This window comes from Danio aesculapii, chromosome 7, assembly GCF_903798145.1.
Source record: "Danio aesculapii chromosome 7, fDanAes4.1, whole genome shotgun sequence".
Classification (NCBI taxonomy): domain Eukaryota; kingdom Metazoa; phylum Chordata; class Actinopteri; order Cypriniformes; family Danionidae; genus Danio; species Danio aesculapii.
In genome coordinates, this window is record NC_079441.1 from 18180937 (window position 1) to 18204084 (window position 23148).

General features: G+C 38.6%; 1 protein-coding gene across 1 annotated transcript in view; it reads right to left on the bottom strand.

The window, feature by feature from the left end:
- Positions 1-23148, bottom strand: part of acap1 (ArfGAP with coiled-coil, ankyrin repeat and PH domains 1) — a 52630-nt gene that overhangs the window by 20018 nt on the left and 9464 nt on the right. Inside the window, exons 4-15 of the mRNA XM_056461196.1 lie at positions 20841-20960; positions 18518-18571; positions 18315-18373; positions 13919-14102; positions 13155-13199; positions 12978-13073; positions 7953-8027; positions 7271-7383; positions 5251-5302; positions 4932-5032; positions 4569-4680; positions 1123-1322 (exon numbers count right to left, since the gene is read on the bottom strand). Of these exons, the coding sequence (XP_056317171.1) occupies positions 1123-1322; positions 4569-4680; positions 4932-5032; positions 5251-5302; positions 7271-7383; positions 7953-8027; positions 12978-13073; positions 13155-13199; positions 13919-14102; positions 18315-18373; positions 18518-18571; positions 20841-20960 (1211 nt within the window). The remainder of the gene's footprint in view (positions 1-1122; positions 1323-4568; positions 4681-4931; positions 5033-5250; positions 5303-7270; positions 7384-7952; positions 8028-12977; positions 13074-13154; positions 13200-13918; positions 14103-18314; positions 18374-18517; positions 18572-20840; positions 20961-23148) is intronic.

A 23148-nucleotide genomic window follows, 5' to 3' on the forward strand; every position in this document is an offset into this window, starting at 1 on the left:
GTGTTTTGGGCTCCGCTGCAATCGGATCCTATACCAATGTTGGCGACCCAGGGGTTTCACAGACCATATCAAAATGCTGAGGACCTGGGGAGGGGCTGGTTGAAATTGCAGGTGTTTTCCGATATAAATAACAAAATGAGTGGGTGGCTGGAGATGGGTCTGAAATACGGGAGACTCCCGGGAAAAACAGGAGTGTTGGCAGGTATGCTCACACATACACTATGCACTCTGACTACTTCAATATTGTTGATAAGCCCTGCTGGGCATTTCACTCTGTCTCACGCTGAATGCAGTCGACCAATTGCAACAGGCTGTCATCGGTCCAATCGCCGCAGATTAGCTTCGCGCTAAGGAGGGGTTTGGGAACAAAATGAATTGCTAAACGATTCATATGGGAGTCACTGAGATAATTAGGTAAAAATAAATGCAGATTATAAGACCATGAAAGAGTTTTTTGACCTTGCATGCATATCAGCCTGTTGTTGGAGACCTATAAAACCAAAATATGACCCTTTTTAATGTATAACAGGGGCTCTTAAATTTATGATCAACCCATTCTAAAGATTTTTAGTGAATATATTAAATTACTAAAAAGAACTAAAAGTTTATTTTGTATTTTTATAGGTATGCTTTATATGTTTTAAAAGTAACTTCAAAGTAAAATAATTAGTAATCTGATTACTTTTTACATTAAGTAATTAGTAATGTAATCAGATTAGAATTTTCCAGTAGTAATCAGTAATTTGTAATCTACTACTTTTGAAAATAATTTACCCAACACTAATCCTGAGTAAATTTTCATTTTTGGGTGAACTATCCCTTTAAAATACCAAGCATAACTTTATTTTCATGACGAATAAACCCAGAGGTACCTATGGTTCAGTTTTCACTAGACAGTAGTCAACATTCAAAGTACATCAAAGATTGTTTGTCAAAATTCTCCTAAAACAAGAATGGTTGCTCAAATGTTGACTACTGTATATATCGAATATTTGATATACACAGAATTTCTATTAAAAATAACAGAAATTCTGTGTGACTGAGTGTGACTGATAATCTGGAATGCAGTTACATGTAGAAAAGTGTATAACTGACTGATAATTGTGTGTGTATGTGTGTTACCTGTGAATGCCCGAGCAGGTAATGCACAGTGTGATGCCCAGATTGATGGATGCCCAGTCAGGTCCAGGCTCCCCGCAGTCGCAGCACTGGCAGTTGCCTGAAATGGCCTGCACCTCCTCCAGAGCCTCTCGAACACATGCCTCCGGCTCTCCTCCACTCAAACGCACACTCCCAGCAGACACTGAGCTACAGCGATCTCTCTGGTAAACAAACACACACATCCTCCTTATAACACTCACATTCATGTCCTCTATTGAAATGATAGCAATATGCAATAATTCTGCTTGGCAGAACATCACGTTCAGTGCATCTTTCAGTTATTTTCTGAAGATTAGTTAATGTTAAAAAAATCAATAACAATAATTATGTTTTTTTTTCATTCTTTTATTCATTTTCCTTGGGCTTAGTCTATTTCAGAGGTCGGCACAGCGGAATGAACCGCCAACTATTCCAGCATATGTTTTACGTAGTGGAGGCCCTTCCAGCGGCAACCCAGTATTTGTACACCCATACACACTCATTCATATATACACTCATACACTACGGACAATTTAGCTTACCCAATTCACCCATAGCGCATGTCTTTGGACTGTGGGGGAAGCCAGAGCACCTGGTGAAAACCCACACCAACACAGGGAGAACATACAAACTCCACACAGAAATGCCAACTGGCCCAGCCATGGCTCAAACCGGCGACCTTCTTGCTGTGAGTCGACAGTGCTAACCACTGAGCCACCATGCCGCCCAAAGTTTTTTTTTGTCATTATTATTATAAAAAATTATTATTAAATAGGGCAACACGGGGGCGCAGTGGGTAGCGTTTTTTTCCTCACAGCAAGAAGGTCGCTGGTTCGAGCCATGGCTGGGCCAGTTGACATTTCTGTGTGGAGTTTTCATGTTCTTCTTCATGTTCGCGTGGGTTTCCTCTGGGTACTCCGATTTCCTCCGCAAGTCCAAAGACATGCGGTATAGGTGAATTGGGTGAGCTAAATTGTCCATAGTGTATGTGAATGAATGGGAATGTATGGGTGTTTCCCAGTGATGGGTTGCGGCTGGAAGGGCATCCGCTGTGTAAAGCATATGCTGGATAAGTTGGCAGTTCATTCGGCTGATTAATAAAGAGACTAAGCTGAAAAGAAAATTAATGAATGAATTAATATTAAATAAATTAATAAATAATACTAAGTAATACAAATAAAAAGTAACCTTCTATTATATAGAGAAGTTTAAATATGGTTTAAAGGTATCAAAAAGTTAGTAGTCAATACCAATACCACTAAAATGTTTTTAAACACACTCCATTTTTTAACAGCTTAAACATTAATAACATTTATAATTACAAATAATTAAAGGTGCAGTATGTAAGTTTGACACCCAGTGGTTGAACTATGTATTGCATTCCTGGATCAAAACAAATGCAAGCACAGGTTGCCAGATTGAGAAGCAGGTCTGATTTAAGGGTGCTTTCACACCTAGACTTTTGTTTCGGAACCTGTCTCGTTTCCCCAGTTAGCGCGGTTCATTTGGCATATGTGAATCTAGCAATCGCGCTCAGATCCGCGCCAAAACAATCAGTCCGAGATCGCTTGAATGAGGTGGTCTCGGCTCGATTGAAACAAACTCTGGAGCGGATCGATTGTAGTGAGAAAGCAAAACGATCCGAGCCCGGCTATATCACAGTGTATTATGGATATGTAATAGGCATATATACGGCTATATGAAGAGAGAATTATGAGTAGGGTGGGATGTCATTCCAGTAAATGTGCATTTCATGTCAAATACGAAAGTGAAAGCATGCTGAACTATTAACGAGAGCTGTTTATCCGTTAGGAAAACTGACCGAACTGCAATCTTGGTTTAGCTTTCCGCTTATAATGTCTTGCTGCTCATTGCCATAAATTAAAATAAGGACGCATGACAGCTGAGCGGGACTCACAGCAAAATAAACTGTGAAACTCTGACCAATGTGACAAGAGTTTCCTCGCACGTGACTTGTTTTAGCTCTTTTGGTCTGTTTAGAAACTTTGCCGTGTGAAAGCAAACCACACCAAGTACAAAGTGCAACATCGTAACAATTTTAATCCCTGTTTCGAAACAAAACAGGTGTGAAAGCACCCTAAGTCGTGTTCTAAATAAAACCACATGACACATGATAGAAGGAATATTTTCCATATTAAAAGTTTTCCATATTAAAGAGATTTTGTCCTAACCAACACCTCGAATTGGTATATTAGAAACAGCTTCTATTTCTGGCAGCTGGACAACAGAAAACTTGATGACATGATCACCTCAGGTAAACCTCATGTGCTTTATTCAGCGTTAAATGCTAACAATGTGAGTTTGAATTAGTTGAATTCAAATGAGTTTACATGACATTTATTGCCATACTACTGAAAGCAGCAGCAGTTCACCTCAGACCTTAAAAAGTGAAATAAACAGTTTGAAATTGAACTTGAAATTGAACAAATCTGTGACTCAGCATGTACATTTAATATTGTTAAAGAGGTTTAATATGTATTAAATATATCATAAACCTTACCATTTCGTGAGTGAGTGCATATTCTGAGCTTCTGAATGGCTGTATTTATATTTCTGTTGTGTTTCGTCTGGTGCAAATAGCCCAACTGCTTATCACTTCAAATCTCCTCAGTTAGAGTGTTGTTAGGACATGGGGTTACAATGTAACCTGCTCACCCAATGTTTACATTCGTAATCTTTATATTATTTGTAATTAATAACCCCATGTGGAACTTTGAAAATGAGTCTCATTTCGGAGTCTGCTACTGTCCACCGGAGGTTGCATTTCGGTCACAGGCGCTTGCTTTGAGAGCCTTTATGACTAAATAAATGAAATACGCTGTTTTTTAATCAAGGCAACCCGGGGTGCTCAAATATAATTGGCTAAACTGGCATTGGGCGGGTTAAATGACCAAAACAAAGACAGACGTTCCGACACGTAACTCACATTTTCAAAGCAGAATATTTGACTTCAGCATTGTTTTCAGATAAACAATTATGTTAACTTGGCATGTTTCTTAAATATCAGCAAAAACTTACATACAGCACCTTTAAAATAAACATAATTAAGGACAAAAATGATTGCGGAAGCTTTATATACAGTAGTCAACGTTTGAAGTGGTTCAAAACCTTGCATCAAGGTTGTCCTAAAACTATCCAACAGCACTCAATCCTGTCTTGGGACAATTTTTGATCCACTTAAAAAGTTGACTACTGTATGTAATAGCAACATGTTTTGTTATTCTTACATTATTATTTAAACATAAACTAATTGTACAAAGGCTATAGTAATACAAATGTATTTTACTAAAAAAAGCAATGTAATATTTTATATAATAGCTTTATTTATAAATAGAAGTCTACCGTATGTCTACAGTTAGATTTTGAATGTGTGTGTGTGTGTGTGCGCACACGCATTTGAGACGTACAGAGCTATGATTATCATCTCTTCTCTCCTGGAATGCTGAGGCGATGCTGTTCTGGACCGCGCTGATCCAGCTCTGCTGCTGTCGCTCTGAATCAGCCTGTAATAAACAGCTCCTGCACGAAGCACAAACACACACGCTGTCATTTGGACTTTGACTGTGATGTGTACAAACATGCTTATGTGCAAAATAACACATTTACAGTGTTGTTTCAGTTAAACCATAGCAAGAACACTAACACTGCAAAAAATAGAGAAACGTTGCATGTTTAAAAATACATGGCAGTGCAGTCTGTTTAGTACACAGATAGACGCGCACACGCACACACGCATGCACGCACGCACACACACACACACACAGACTCACTTGGAGGGAGAGACGACCTCAAAGCAGAATCGTCTGTCTTGTTCACTGCAGGGCTTCACTGTGCACAAACGCAAGTCCTCCACAACTACAGTGATCTGCTCCTGTTACAGAAAAACTGAAGTAAATAAAATGCAGCCATCATGTGAGATGTGTGTATCTCTATGGTCATCCAAAAAGCAGAACAAAAATTTAAATATTCTAAGCTCCAATTCCCAATATTTTACCAGTGGTTTGTGGGTTTATGGGTATCGGTGTATGGGTGTGAAGCAATGTACAGTAGCATTACTGGCATTGGGAAATGGTACAATATGACACTTACATTATGTTTCTTTTGGTAAACCAACTGGTTCTTCTGAATGGAGAACCAGCGCCTGCAGAACAAACAAACACAAATGTGTAACTTTGGTTTTAGAAGTGTGTGGGGGAGGGGGGGGGTGGGTAATTAGGCTGTTTAAACTAATTGTAATTTTAATCTCATCTAAAATTTATTCATTCATTCATTTTCTTTTCGGCTTAGTCCCTTTATTCATCAGGGGTCGCCACAGCGGAATGAACAGCCAACTTATCCAGCATATGTTTACACCGCGGATGCCCTTCCAGCTGCAACCCAGTACTGGGAAACATCCATACACACTCATTCACAGACATACACTATGGCCAATTTAGTTTATCCAATTCACCTACAGCACATGTCTTTGGACTGTGGGGGAAACCGAAGCACCCGGAGGAAACCCATATGAACATGGGGAAAACACGCAAACTTCACACAGAAATGCCAACTGACCCAGCCGGGACTCGAACCAGTGACCTTCTTGCTGTGACGCGACAATGCTAACCACTGAACCACGTGTCGCCCTATTTTAAGCTAATCTATAATAATATTAATACATTTTAAACCTAATAAACTATGTGTGCTGAATCACTATTTTTGTAATGTAAACTGCAGATAGACAGCAACAAACCTAATTTGCAGAATAATATATGAAAAATGTTGAGCATTTCTGTACTTAAATAACTGTCTTTCATGTATAAACCACCTTGAGTTTAAAAATGTAATATTTGATATGATCATTTATGATCATTTCAAACAGGATTTTGAAAAGTGGAAATTATTCCGTGCACACACAGATATATATTTCAGGGCCATGTAAGGCATTAATAATGCAATCACACACTTGATTGTAATTCATAACATATAGCTTTGAAATCACACTCTCTCAAAAGACACACGTGCGAAATAAAAATTTCGGTGTTATAAATGATTTCTAGGTAGTTGCTCACATAAGTTACCATGGTTCTAGTATAAATTAGCATGTTGCTAGGATGTTTCCAGAATAAATTATCATGTTGTTAGCACAAATTTAGTATGAATTAGCATGTTGCTAGTATGTTTATAGTATGAGTTAGCATGTTGCTAGTATGATTAGTATGTTTGTTAGTATATTGTTAATATTGATTGGTATGTTGTTTGTATGTCCAATGTAAAGTCAATGGCAGTTTTTTTACAATGAAATTGTAAGGGACAATTGCTAGGGTGACATAAGTGATTGCTAGGGTGTGGCTAGTAAATTGAAAGGTTACCAGTGATTGGCAGATTGGTAGTCTGAGTTAAATGAGCCCAACCTTAAGTCTGTATGATAATCTGGTGCAAAGTTATGAGGTCACAAATTGTTGTCCAATGTTAAGTCAATGGAACTTTTGACAGTTGAATGTTTCGCACACCAGACGCGCACATTCGCATGCTATTTTAAACTAAACTAATCAGATGGCGCTCTGTGATGCGGCAGAACAATGAACAGTGTCCTGAGTCGTGGCTGGGTGCCGCCGACAGCCGCCGACTTGCGGCGCCAGTGTGTGTACCCTGATTGAAACCTATGTTTAGACTTCTGAAATGTATGGCGCTGTGTGGCGCTATGCGCTTCTGGTGTGCAACCTGCTTTAAAATAGTCTAAGAAGACGACGGAAGAATAATAAGGTTATGTATTATAACATTATGTTGGCTTTCTCAAGCCACCATAATTAGTTCATGTGACTATGTTTGTTGCATTACCATGGCAACAAAAGAACTAACACATTAAACTGCTCTCTAATATGGATATTTAAAATATTATTGCATTTACTATAAATTACTATATTATTTATTCATGTGAGGTTGCAACACACTGCTAGCACAATTTAAACTGTATTTTGTAAACACAGCTAACATTTTTACCATGTTGCTAGCATGAATTAGCATGTCGCCATCATATCTAATATGTTGTAATCATGTTTTAACACAGAATGTTTATAGCATTAATATAACATTAACATTTCTGGGATTCAATGTATCAGTGCTCTACCTGCTCCATGTTTTGAAAGCATTGCTGGCTCTCTTGTACAGGTAACCTTCCATTGCAATGCCATTGGGAGCATCTGGGCTGAAGTCCATAATGGAGTCATCATACGACACATCCTGAAGACAAACAAAAAATAGATATCTTTCTTCAGATAAAATGTATGTGTGTATGCTTAATATTACACTGTATACTAAATGTCCCCACAAGTATAGCAAAACCAGTACAATTTGACCATGTCATGACATTTTTGTGGTCCCCATGAGGAAATCTCACAGAATGGAGTATTTTGAAAATGTAAAAACAAAGATTGTTTCCTGTGAGGGTTGAGTTTAGGGGTAGGAGAATAAAATATACAGGTTGAATACACAGTATACACAGTTTGAAGTGTATAAAAATCATTACGGCTATGGGAAGTGCTCATAAAGATAGCTGTACACGTGTATGTAAAAGTGTGCCTGTGTCAGCTCTAACAGCCTAGTGGTTAAGTGCACGACTTATAGCATCATGGTGCTCACGGCGACCCATGTTCAGTTCCCGGATTGGGGTCCTATACCGACCCTTCCCCTCTCTCTGCTCCTAATACTTTCCTGTCTGTCCTACACAGTTCTATCCCAATAAAAGGTGAAAAACCCCTAAAAGAGAGAGAAAAAAGTGTGCCTGTGTGTGATAAAGAGAGTATTACTACCTTCTTCTTGACAGCACCATGTCTCTGCTCCATGTCCCTTTTGTCTCTAGCAGAATTCAGGACTAGTTGAGCATTCTACAAAAAAAGAGGAGAAAAAGACAGCCACATTTTACACTGCAGTTCTTAAACTGTCTCAATAAATGTTTTATGAGCCACATTCATACCACAGAGAGCTAAATACATTTTTTTAGTCTCTCACAGTGATCCTTCTCTCACATAACATGTTTTTGATAATAAAAAGTGACAAGCAAAAATCTCAGTCACTGATATTTCAATGCAAGAAATAAATGATAAAGATTAAAATTGTAAATGATAAAAAAATAAATGAAAAGATTAAATAAACAAATAAATCTAATGATCTAAACATCACACTACGCCTAAGTTTTCAAACGCTGGAGAGGCCGTTTTCATTCTGAAACGCTGCTGCTCTGTCTCAGTGTGGATGGGGGAAAACGGAGACATCTGAAAACAGAGGCGGGGCTGCAGACATTCACCTATCTGATTGGGGCTTTTCCCCACAATATTAAGTAGCCTACACACAGTTCAGTCTTGCATTCTCTCCCTGTAAGTTCAGATTTCACAAGTTTGATATGGAAAACAAACTCCCTAGGACACGTCAGGTAAATCTTCAAAGGGAACAGTGTACTTTATAACCTCATTCACATCCCCTTGGATAAGCTGTTTTACTTTCTTAACAGTAAAATGAAACATGATATAAGGAACTGCCTATTTTCATTTTGATATTAGCAACTTAACAGACATCAAAAATGTTGAGGCGTCTTGTAGCTGCATATTTATATGACCGTCATCTTCACTGTATGCATATTTATAACAAAACGAAGCCAATAACATTACTGCCTCCTTTCATTTTCATTGACAATAGGAAACGTACCCTCTCTTTAGCTGAATATCAGTTGTAATAATCAATAATGGTCATTATAAAAGTATAACGTATAATAAGATTATACATTATAGGAAATAAAGGTAAGAAATCAGTCAATATACAGAATGTACGTGGTTACATTAATTATTAACTTATCTTTGCTTTCAGCCAAAACATGTTACCTGAGAACAAGTAATAGATTCAAAAGACCAAAGTTGTGGAATATGTTGTTAGATATAGACAACAAGATGAATTAAATATAACGTTTAACAAATATAGTGAGATTGGATCCAGCGGGAGATACTTGATTAACAGTCAGACGAGCACAGCTCTCATCTGGGTAGATATGCTGCAGTGCATGCCAGAGTGTGTGTGGTCACGTGATGTGCATTTTCAGTGGTGTGGTGTAGACGGAGAGTTGTTCAGAAACGCTGGGTGAAACACCAGTGTGGACGCCAGTGTAAACGATGTTTTAAAACTAAAACGTACTAGTGTAAACGGGGCCTAAGTGACTTTGAACATGGCATGGTTGTTGGTGCCAGATGGGTTGGTCTGAGTATTTCAGAAGCTGCTGATCTACTGGGATTTTCACACACAACCATCTCTAGGGTTTACATAGAATGGTCTAAAAAAGAGAAAATATCCAGTGAGCAGCAGTTCTGTGAGCGCAAATGCTTTGTTGATGCCAGAGGTCAGCGGAGAATGGCCAGACTGGTTCCAGCTGATAAAAAAGTAACAGTAACAGAACAGAAAGCCACCACTCGTTACAACCGATGTATGCAGAAGAGCATCTCTGAACCCACAACACGTCCAACCTGGAGACGGATGAGGCTACAGGAGCAGAGGACCACACCGGGTGCCACTCCTGTCAGCTAAGAACAGGAAACTGATGCTACAATTCACACAGGTTAACCAAACTTTAACAATAGAAGATTGGAAAAACGTTGCCTGGTTTGACGAGTCTCGATTTCTGCTGCGACATTCGGATGGTAGGGTCAGAATTTGGCATCAACAACATAAAAGCATGGATTCATCCTGCCTTGTATCAACGGTTTAGACTGGTGGTGGTGGTGTAATAGTGTGGGGGATAATTTTTTGGCACACTTTGGGCCCATTAGTACCAATAAAACATCGTGTCAACACCACAGTCTACCTGAGTACTGTTGCTGACATTGTCCATCCCTTTATGACCACAGTGTACCCATCTTCTGATGACTACTTTCACCGGAATAACGCGCCATGTCATAAAGCACAAATCATCTCAGACTGGTTTCTTCAACATGACAATGAGTTCACTGTACTCAAATGGTCTACACAGTCACCAGATCTCAATCCAATAGAGCACCTTTGGGATGTGGTGGAATGGGAGATTCTCATCATGGATGTGCAGTCGACAAATCTGCAGCAACTGCACAATGCTCTCATGTCAATATGGACCTTGTTGAATTTATGCCATGAAGGATTAAGGCAGTTCTGAAGTCAAAAGGGGGTCCAACCCAGTACTAGTAAGGTGTACCTAATAAAGTGGCCGGGGAGTGTATTAACATTAATAAAATGCTATTTTCAAGGATCATGATTGTTGATTGTTTGTCTCTCATAATGGTTTTTAATTTATCTGGCACAAAACAAAAACCCACAAAAAATTTTACATCACCAAAGCACCGTCTTTCTGATGTTGATGATTTTGAAACTTTGCAGACCTCATTTTACTCAAACAACAACTACAAGAGAGATAATACCTATAAAAGCATTTCAAATGACAACATGAGATGTTCTGTGGATGTGCTGATGATTATCGTGCATGCATTCAAAAAGATCCTCACAAGCCATCATCAGATTTAAGCAAATTAATAAATGAAATAGATCACATAGAACAGAATGTGAATGTGTGGCTGACAGGGCAGAAAATACTGAAAAGCCTGAGGTTTGGACCATTTATCTAGTTCTCAGAATGGAAGTTTAATTGTATATACGGTATGGTACAATTATAAACACATGCACACAGGCGCAGTCTAAATCCCCACTGCTGTGTGTAGTTATTATGTGACTTTTCTTGTCAGCTCTAATTGTAGAGTCTGCACTGCAGTGGCTTTCTGGACCACAGCAAGCAAAGAGTCATGTGTCTTCCAGGGATTAACCGAATGAGAAATAAAGTAAGACACACTGGCACTCGCTCAACTTTCTGACCTATTTCAAGAAGAGGTCATTAAGATCACCTTCTCCATGTTTACTTCTTATCTTCCACTGACTTTCCTGTTCTCTTTCCTATCACAGCTTTTTCCTCCTGTCCCTGATGCTATAACACTATATTTGCAAAACATTTTCATATCCCAACCAATGCTATATTTATGCTGAACATCCTTAACGTTTCCACTTTTAAATCTGCACGTCGTTTCAGAGGACTTCACTGTTATCTAGAGGCTTTCGCAATCTCTCTTGACATTTGTCTTGCTAAGCTTTTCACCATTTCCTGCGCTTACAGGAAGCTGAGCAGGTTTTTGTGGTTTTCGCAGGCCAGTAGAAGGTGAGTAAGTTTCCTGTCTAAAACTTTCCTGTTCCTCAGTATCACCATGTCAAAAACATTGCAACAAAAATACGAATCTTCAACACCTTTCACACATTATACACGCAGTATCTGATCTAATGCAAATTGTCAGGAGAAACATAAGAAAACACTTTATTAGATCTTGGAAGATGCATTTCAGTGTTCAGTCGCTTAGTTTAAGGTCTTAAGAAGTGTTTTTTTCAGGCTGTTTCTTCAGCGAGTAGAGAAGTATGTGCCAAGACACAAAAACCGACGTGTGATGCGTACTGTTTCCTGTTGTTGCTCACCCAGGCAGAAAACTTCCTGTCATGATGGGCTGTCATGTGATCTCTGAGTGCATCATCACACTCCTGTCATTAGACCTTCTGTGCTCTTTTTTTCAATCCAAACATTCCACCGTTTTTTTAACTTCCCAACATGATTTGAATGAGTTTCCTCTTTCAAACAACAACTGCTTTTGTCAAACTGTGTACTTCACACTTTCCCTTTCTCTCCTTCCTTCCTCTATTTTTTATCATATGTCAAATAACTTCATGCTAATCGGAGATGGATGGATCGAAAGACAAATAGATGGATAGATAGACAGATAGATAGATAGATGGATGGATGGACGGATGGACGGATAGACAGATAGACAGATAGACAGATAGATAGATAGATAGATAGATAGATAGATAGATAGATAGATAGATAGATAGATAGATAGATAGATAGATAGACGGACGGATAGATGGATAGATGGATAAATAGATAAACAAACAGACAGTCAGACGGATGGACGGACAGACGGATGGATGGATGGATGGATGAGCTGAACGATGAATGAATGGATGGACGGACGGAGGGATAGAGACAAACAGATATATGGCTGGATGAATGGCTGGATGGATAATTGGATGGATGGATGGACGTACGGATGGATGGATGGATGGATGGATGGATGGATGGATGGATGGACGGACGGATGGATGGAGAAATGGATGGATAGACGGATGGATGGATCAATAGACAAATAAATGGATGGATGCATGGTTGGATGGATGGATGGATAAATGAATAAATAGACAGAAAGACAGACAGACAGACGGATGGATGGATGGATGGATGGATGGATGGATGGATGGATGGATGGATGGATGATGGATGGATGGATGGATGGATGGATAAATAGACGTATGGATGGATCAATAGACAAATAAATGTATGGATGAATGGTTGGATAGATGGATAGATGGATGGATGGATGGATAAATGAATAAATGGATGGATGGATGGATAAATAGACAGACGGACGGACAGATGGATGGATGGATAGATAGACAGATAGACAGACAGACAGACAGACAGACATAGACAGACTGACAGACAGACGGACGGATGGATCAATAGACAAATGGATGGATGTATGGATGGATGATGGATGAATGGATGCATGGATAAGTGGATGGACGGACGGATGGATGGATCAATAGACAAATGGATGGATGTATGGATAGACATATGGATGTATCAACAGACAACTGGATGGATGGATGGATGGATGAATGGATGGATGGATGGATGGAAAGATAGATATAAAGATAGATAGATTTCTTACCTCATCATGCAGCTCTTTGCGATAGTTTTCCAGTTCTGCGAGTGACTGATGGCCTTGCTGGAAGAACAGAGCCTGGGCCTGTATTAGAGAAAGCATCTAACACGCAAAAAAAACAGCAAAAGTGACTGTAAATTCCAATTTATATGACTCAAAATCATTCTACATGATGACACATACCGCCTGAAGAATTTCCGTTTTCTTTCGGGACTCAATGACATTAATCTATATTAGGGAGAAAAAGAAGATGATTTAATAAATAATAACAATAATAATAATAGTTATAATAATAGGCGAGTACTCCGGTTTCCCCCACAGTCCAAAGACATGCACTACAGGTGAATTGGGTGAGGTAAAATTGACCGTAGTGTATGAGTGTGTGTGGATGTTTTCAAGTGATGGGTTGCAGTTGGAAGGGCATCAGCTGCGTAAAAACATATGCTGGATAGTTGTTGGTGGTTCATTCCACTGTGGCGACCCCAGATTAACAAAGGGACTAAGCCGAAAAGAAAATGAATGAATAAATAATAATAATAATAATAATACATTGTATTTATGATGAGCTTTTCTTAAACTCAAAGCACTACAAGATCAAATACAAAATTAAACCCAAGTCAGAATTATAAGCTTGCATAAAAACCCAGTAACAAGCTAAAAGTCAAACTAATCAAATCAATAAAACAATAAATAAGCATAAGATTACAAATTGCATAAAAGTACCATGATAATCACAAATGAAATGCTTTGCTTAAAAGAATGACACCAATTTAGAACGATTTAATAAAACAATGCATCCAACGTGAATTTGATTGCTTCTGACATCACAGTTTTCACGAAACTGTATTTGTGCTGTTTATGCAGAGACGATAATGGTATCGCTCTTAAAAACTGAAGGCCGTTTTTAAAAGACTGCATTTTTTGTATATTTCCATGTAGTTTTCTACCTGCAACACATAGTCCAGGGCTCCTGATCTGAAGGCTCTGCGTGCGTTCAGCAGGTTATTGCTGGCCTCCTCCACCTCATGCTGTTTACCGCGTGGTGCCTGAGCATTCCTGCTGAGAGCTGCCTCCAAGTTCTCGCTGCTACGCTCAAACTCCTTACGCACATCCTTAAATCGCTTCACATCACTTCAAGGAGACACAGTACAGAATATGAACATTAATGCCTTGAATATAACATTTTACAACCAGATTACTACACCAATATTTTTGGTAGAATGCCCTCTTAAAGAGATGAATTACCTCATTATTTATTCTTATCTGTTTTATTTTTTGAGTGAACTATTGCTTTAAAAGTAAACGTGCCAAAAAGAGGTTTTTGGATGCCATTGAACAACCATTATTGGTTCCCCAAAGAACCTTCTTTTTTCAACACATTGGCCTCATTGGGAATACATGCCTAGGGCTTTATTTTTGAACAAAAAGTGTGCTTCAGCAAAGATTGCAAACCTGCAGTTTCTGGGTAAAACCAATATTTCAGTATGACGTGCACAACTTTTTGTCCTTTTCACACTACTAACATTTACAGTGATGTATTATTGATGGATAAAGGGTTGTTTTCACACTGTTGTTTGTGAAGCACCAAATAAACATTACCAAAACAGCTTAAATGAATCAGTGATCTTTAATCGAACGCATTCACTTTCTGGCTTATCTCCTTATTGATGACTTTACCAGTGTTGTCAGTTTGCTTGGTAGCTCGCCTTGCACTAACAACCTCTCCCTCAATAGCTGTGTTTCCACTATCGCGCCTAAAGCGAGCATGTTAAAATCAAAAAGCCAAAGCTATATTAAAATCATTTGCAGAATTACAAATAGAGAATATAATAAAATCATATTAAATAAATAAACAAATACAAAACAAACAAAAGCTATAACAATATAGGTATGTACAATATAAATAAATTAAACCGTTTCAAGCCATTTTAAACTTTTATTTTACAAAGGCCTATCTGAAAAAAGATTGTAGATATTTTCTAAAAACAATAAACAACGGAGGAGGTTTGAAATATTATCTGTAAAGTATTTGGATAAGAGGATATTAATCAAATCATGCAAACAGAGCATTTTTTGGGTGAGTGAAACCAGAAACTACCTTCTTTTCTGTCATCCAGTCCTGCACTGCTTTACAAACGGATTGGGAAAAACTGCAGGTAAAAAAATGTGTTTTATGTCCTCAAACAAGTGTTTATGTTTGTATATGACGTGGTAAAGTTTAAAAATGAAATTTTAAACGATATAGGTTATAGCCTATATTCTATTACTTGCACACTTTACTTTCCTTTACTTAAGATAACCGAATAATATGCAACATCCTCAAATTATTTTCTTAAATAAAGTGGGATTACCTATTAAGTGTCATTTAACCTATGGAAAATTAATATGTTTTAGGTCTCTCCGGAGCATTTGAGCTGAATGTTTGACAGCATCTCTCAAAATGAGAATGTTATAACAATATATTTTATACCAAAATTTTATTTCCGAAAAATTTCTGTGGTTTTATATTGTGGGTTGTGCGCTGGGTCATCCCTCCGTTAATGGAGAGACCACTCGATGCAGGATGCCAACTGTCGGTCGGATGACTAAACAAATATAATGAATGAAAATACATAGGCCTATACGTATAGACATATAATGTACTGCTGTAGAGTAACATGTCACTTGTTTATTTCGATTGTCTTCATTTTAATCGTTTCGTGATGATGCGATGAAGTGCTCTATCTGCTTGTCTGTATACTGCTGAACTGGGAGGGTTGTGTGATGTGTGATTCGGGGGACGTTCAGGGGCGGGGTTTGCATGACATTCTGCTACCTACTGGCCCGACAGTGGAAACGCGACCTGATTTTGGCCTCACTGCTCATGCTCCCTGGCGATAGGCACGGCCTGGCCCGATAAAAGCCCTGGCTCGCACTGGCCCGACATTGGAAATGCGGCTAATGTAGAGAAGACAAAGGAGGTTGTGTTGGACTTGAAGAGAAACTCCGCTGACCACCCCCCGCTGACCATCGACAGCTCGACTGGCGAAGAGTGAGCAGCACAAAATTCCTAGGGGTGCACATAATAGAGGATCTCACCTGGACTACCAATACCACGTCCCTCTCCAAAAAGGCACAACAATGACAACACTTTCTCCACCGGCTGAAAAGGGCAAGTCTCCCTCCACCCATCCTCACCACATTCTACAGGGGAACCATCGAGAGCATGTTGACAAGCTGCATCACTGTCTGGTATGGGACCTGCAGTCCAGCTAACCGCAAGACCATCCAGCACACAGTGAACACTGGACATTTTCCTCTCTGAGTGCTCCAGCAAAGCTAGCAGTATTGTGGAAGACTCCATCCATCCCTTCCACAGTCTCTTTCAGCTGCTGCCATCGGGATGGAGGTTTGAAAGTATTAGAGCCTCCTCGGCTAGACTACAAAACAGCTTCTTCCCACAGGATGTTAGAGCCCTCAACTCCAGTCAATTTACCCCCCTCTCCATGCATTCCTAAGTATGTCCCATACAGGTGAGTGGGCTTAACAAACCACCTGTAGAAAAGACACTCTCTCATCTCTCTGACTCTTGCATCAAGGTTGCACATTTGCACTATAGACACTTTCTTAATCACTACATGTATCTTGGAAACATTGTGCATTTTAGATTGTGCTTCATACAGGTGAGTGGGCTTGACAAACCACCTGTAGAAACACTCTTCTCTTTTGTGCACCTGACACTTTATCTTAACTCCATCTCACAAGACGATAATGAAAACATTTTTACTATAAATGTACCACAATCATGTTGCACTACTTGCTTCAACCTTAAATACCTCTTGCACAATATTACACCTTGCACAATATCCTGCACAACAATGTTCAGTCTCATGTAAAAATACTTGTATAGCCTGTGTATAGTTAAGTATCCATTAGTATACAGTATGTTAGTTATGCATATTTATTTTTTAAATAGCTCTTAGGTCCAATGTTGTGTTTGTATTTATGATTCATTTATGCAGCACCGTTGTCCTGCGAGACACAATATTTCATTCCTCTGTATGTCCACACATGTAGCAGAATGACAATAAAGCTCGACTTGACTTGACTTGTACGGTGTTGTACTTTGGAGGTGGAGCAGACCTGACTGAAGTCTGATTAAAGCAAAGTGAAATCATAGTAAATCTAAGTGGCTGGGATTGTGTTTATCTCTTGTCGTTAGCTTTTGAAAACACTATTGGTTGGGTTTAGGGAAGTGTGTGGGTAAGTCAATCGTGATATATTGTGCACAACATGCCCTGACTTTTCACAGATACATATGGGAAGGGCATGAAAATGGCACATATGAGAAACCAGCCCAGAAATATGTATGTGTAGGCTCATTCTGAAAACATAGCCCTATATATGTTTCTGGAGATCATGAATCATGTAGCCAGAGCTACGCATGACTGCATTTCATCTTTAAAACGAACGCTACGGGCGGTGTGATAATGTTTCTTTTCTCGTTTCCCAGCTGACCGCTTACCTGCATATAAACGGCTTTTCTGCTGTTACCAGTTTGTCCGGAAGCTTAACACGTAAATCTGTGGACTTGAGATGCAGAGCGGAGTTGACTGCGACGACAGGGTTCGAGTCCGGCGAAGAACGGTTAAAGAAAGCAGGTACGACAAAAAAAAAGCCAAAAAAATTTAATAAACAAGTAAATAACGGTGAGAATGTGGTCAAATCTGAAAACATAGTTAAAATCAAGGGGCTTTTCTTTTTCTTGCTTTTGAAAACACTGCGGTTGGGTTTAAGAAAGGGGGTGAGCGGGTCAATTGATGCTTTTTTAAAATACTATTGGTTGGGTTTAGGGAAGGGGGAGGGTGAAGCTCTGGGTTGGTTTTACAGTCAGTCAGTCGGTCAACAGCGGCCTCTGATGGATTTACGTGAGAACAGCAGGCGCGAATGGCACTCACGAGAGAAATTTGAGATCTGAAAAAGCGTACACAGTGGCCTCGAAATTCGCTAAAACAAAAACTGCCAAAAAATATAGCTCCTGGGACGTATTTTGCTCTCTCCAGAAATGTATATAGGGGTACATTTTCAGAATGAGCCTGGGTTGATATCAACACAAGCTGCAAGGAAACGTCGCAGGAACAACATATTTCACAGTTCACAAAAATGTAGATATGGACACATATTTCCAATGAGCCTTGGTTGATTGTTTTCATAGTGTGAAGAACGTTTTAATCATCTCAAGAACTTTTATCCACCATAAAGGACTTTTTTGTAGAACTAAATGATCCATAAATGAAAATGACTCTTCCCTAATTCTATGTGACTGTGCTAAAATGCCTTTAGCAAAGAGTCAAAGAGCCTTACTCTTTCACAAAATTCTGCAGCTTCGACTTCACATCCTTCTGTGTGGTTTCGATCAACTCCTGTTTGAAGAAACAGATTTCATGGAATGGGAGACAGGCCAAAAGCAAAAGGAAAACAGGTATATATTCCCATAACAGATTGTTGGCACTTACAGTAGGTTACTATAGTTACGGTGACAGTAAAAAAGGAAGAACTCAACTCACCTCTTGAGCACTCACAATGGCTGACAGCTTTTTAGAAAACTTTTCTAAACAGTCCTGAAAGAAAGAAAAGCAGCTTCCATTAGCTGTTTATTAGCTCTCAATCATTTTCAATGGTTTCAGGATGTTTTCTTTTCTAATTTTACTTTCAATTATGGAGATGTTTTTGCTGAAAGTTTGGGATCAGTCAGATTTTCTTGTTGCATTGTATTACAGTGGTCCCTTGTTAATCGCGGTATAGCCCGCAATAGGTGAAATCCGCGAAGTACTCCGCTTTATTTTATACAATTATTATAGATGCTTTACGGCCCTCACTACAATGTTTTCTCAGACGGACATTAACATTTTCACACTTTTCTCTCTCGTTTAAACACTCGCGTAACTTCTACCTTCCTTTAGCATGTCCCGAAGTCCAACTTTTTGAGCAATGGTTAGCAACTTCCTCTGCCTTTTGGCTGCTACTGCAGGTGCCTTTAACAGTGCAGAATGTATTGTCGACATTATGGGATTTGTTGGGGAGAAAACTTGCAAATTTACAGTCCAGCACTTCAAAGTCACACTGTTAGCGGTCAAAGATTTTATGTCAATTTGGCAAGCTGAACGCATTCTGTACTATACAGGAGACATGGCACGGAGATTGACCGACAATGGTCTACAGCCAATCATTATGCAGAACAAAATGTGCAAATCAGGATGCAGAACCTCATTTTAGCGAGGGACTACTGTATATACAGTATCTAAATGCAGAGATAATAATAATAAATAACATGAATAACTATATATATATATATATATATATATATATATATATATATATATATATATATATATATATATATATATATATAAATGAAAGCATAGGAATAGGTTCATTTTAGGAATTTTGTTCATTTATTTTTACTAATATCAACAACTAATTTACCATTTACCATTTTTACAGTACATCAAAAAGTATTCATAGCGCTTCATGTTTTCCACATTTTTTTATGTTATAGCCTTATTCCAAAATTAATTTATTTCCTCAAAATTCTACACACAATACCCCATAATGACAATGTGAAAAAAAGATTTTTGAAATTGTTGCAAATTTTTTTTAAAGAAAAAGCCTAAAAAATCACATGTACAGAAGTATTCACAGCTTTTTTCGTGAAGCTCTAAATTAAGCTCGTCCATACGTGGAAGATGTTTGGAACCACCAGGACTCTTCCTAGAGTTGGCCGGCCATCTAAGCTTAGTGATTGGGGGAGAAGGGCAAAGATGAGTCAGGGGAAAGATGAGGGAAAGATGAATGCAGCAATGTACAGAGACATCCTTAAAGAAAACCTGCTTCAGAGTGCTCTTGTCCTCGTCTTCCAGCAGGACATGACCCAAAGCACACCGCCAAATCAATGGAGTGGCTTCACAACATTTCAGTGAATGTCCTTGAGTGGCCCAGCCAGAGCCAAATGGCTGTACACCGTCGCTTCCCATCCAACCTGATAGAGCTTGAGAGGTACTGCACAGAGGAATGGGCAAATATTCCCAAAGACATGTGTGCCAAGTTTGTGGCATCATATTCAAAAAGATTTGAGGCTGTAGTTGCTGCCAAAGGTGCATCAGCAAACTATTGAGCAAAGGCTGTGAATACTGATGTACATGTAATTTTTCAGGTTTTTTATTTTTAATAAATTTGCAACAATTTCAAAAACTTTTTTCACTTTGTCATTATGGGGTATTGTGTGTAGAATTTTGAGGAAATAAATGAATTTAATCCATTTTGGAATAAGGCTGGAACATAAAATAATGTGGAAAAAGTGAAACGCTATGAATTCTTTCCGGATGCACTGTATATAGTTTGAGGTTCAAAAAAAGCATTAATCTAAAAACAGAACTCCTTTTCAACATAAATGGATGTTCTGTCACTTTTGAAATATTTTAATCACAATAATCACAATAACTATATTCATTTTTTTCATGAAACATTAATGTCTACTCTATATTTCATTTCTTTAGGTCTAGACACACATTAATATTAGCTTTACATTTTTTCAATATTTGTTTCCAAACTGAAGTAAACCTCAAAGTATCATGAATATTTGTACATCTGATATTTGGCACTGAAAATTGTTGTCGTTTCACACACTGGTCAGAAATCTGTCATACAGTTATGACTGTGACAGCACAGGTCTGCAACATACAATTACGCTGTATCACTTCCTTCTTTTGATTGGTGATCACATATACGTATACTATCTCAAGTATCAGTTAGTCCACGTGACTAAGCCTGCATGGGTTTCTGTGTACAGTAAGTGATGCTAATTTAAAATGGATCTGTTGATACACTCACCCCCATAGTTCGGTCCTCAGAACAGTGATGTCCCAGCTCCTTCAGGCCATTTACAAAGCTCTTACTGTTCTGGCAATAGGCACGGCCTGTTTCCAGCATAGTGTGGCACTGCTTCACCAACTATACAAACACACATTTTTTTCAGGATGTTAAATAATGTCATATTATTCACAACAGAGCATAAATTTGATGTAAAGCTTTAGTAAGCAAACAAATTATCAATAAGACAAATTGCAGGCCTGGTGATCTGAAAGCATTCGGCCTGATAAACTCAAGGGAAATTGTCTTGGATTGTGGTTAAAAGCTTTTCAATTAGCAATTCCTCATTGCAGTTCCTCTGCAGAAAACTGCATCTCTTCACAAGAGAGTGAGAGAGAAGAGAGGAACAATGACTTGGTGTCAAATTAAGGAATTGAACATGTGATGGTCAAAACAATGACATTCAATATTTGAGATGCTATTTTATGGTCTGTGCCTAAATGTGAGGTTCATTCTGGTCTGGTTTGAAAGAGTAGAAAAATTTCGTTTATGATGTACTGTAGGGGTGGGTGATGTTCAGGCCTGGACATTAACTTTTTGATTACCAGTCACTGTGGCTAGTAGCTTTCTAATGTTTCTACCCACTCGCCATTTTCACATACCACAATTTTGTTGTTGGGAATTTTTATTTTTTTATTGCATAAAATTACTTGATTTAAATCTTGTGTTATGTCCGCATGCCTCCTCGTTCATTTAACTTTTTTTGTGTGTTGTGACCTTGATCAACGGGCATGGGAAAATGGATTGGGGTTTCATAGTGTCGCATTGCAATTAGTTTTATTTCACGTGACTTTTCAGGGCTCAACACTAAGGCTGATTTACCAAATTTTTTCTCTGGCCACACAAACAAATTATTTCCTTGCCAGAAATGTTAAATAATGTGTCAAAGCAAACAAAAAATAGCTGTATACATGTACCCTTTATTCAACAAAAATGGTCTTAAAAAATGACATTGTCATGTATCTAAACCTATGCACAGTATTGTTCAGGCTATAGGTCCCAGATCACACATAAATGGAGAGTTATCTCCTATAAAATCAATGTTATAGTAAAGGATGACAATTAAACCATATTAAAATAACTGTAAGCAAAAAACAGGTGAAAAACATCCCATGTGCAATAATGAAAGGATGATCACGTGCATGATCACAGTTAACGTTTGGCCCATTAATAATCTGTTTAAAGAATGGTTAAATCGAAAGCAGCAATTGCTGCTGCTTACAAAAAATCTTTAGCTCTTGACAGCAGGACAGTGGGTGCACGAGCATTGCTGTCTATTTCAAACAGAACCTATTGCACCAGTTGTGTTTTCAGGCACGCAAGGTAACGGGAGTGCGCCTGCATCTCACCATGGGCGTGATCATCCTCTCATTCTGTCTTCACCTGCTTTCTTTTGCTTGCGCGAACAGTTGTTTTAACAGTTAGTCGTGCTGCTTCTCAATTCTAAGATCACATTTGCACGCATATTGCATGCATACAACGGTAATAAACTGTAATGGAATAAAAAAACATGTTATTGTTGGTGACAATTTATTGAGTGGTAATCATATATAATGTACTATATAATGTACACAAATGTAAGGAGTGATCATTGCACAAAGACAAAACTTGCTATATTGTTGCTTTGTTTAGAATTGTTGCTAGGTGAATACATCCTCTGTGTTAATCTGCCATCATGATCACCACCAGTTTTATCATGGCAGAGTGAAAAACTCATTTCTGAACACTTAGGCCCCGTTTACACTAGTATGTTTTAGTTTGAAAACACATACGTTTTGCTACGGTTACGCCATCCGTCCACACTACACTGGAGTTTTCGAGCACCGAAAACTGAGCTTTTTGAAAGTGCTGAAGAGGCTGTTTTAGTTTTAAAACACTGCTGCTCCATGTTAGTGTGGATGGGGGAAAACAGAGGCAACTTAAAACTGAGGCGGGGCTGCAGACATTCGCCTATCTGATTGGAGCTTTTTCTTCCATTTTAAGTAGCCTACACAAAGTTTAGACCTGCATCCTCAAGTTTGACTTTAGACTGCGCAAGTTTGAAATGGAAAACAACTCCCAAAGACACGTCGGGTAAATCGTCAAAGGGATCAATGTACATTCACATCACCCTGGCTAAGTTGTTTAACTTTCTTAGTAATAAAATGAAAACTTGATTTAAAACTGCCCATTTTCATTTTGCAACTTAACAGACACCAGAAATGTTGAGGTGTCGTGTAGCTGCCTATTTTTATATGACCGTCTTCTTCACTGTAACATTAACATTACT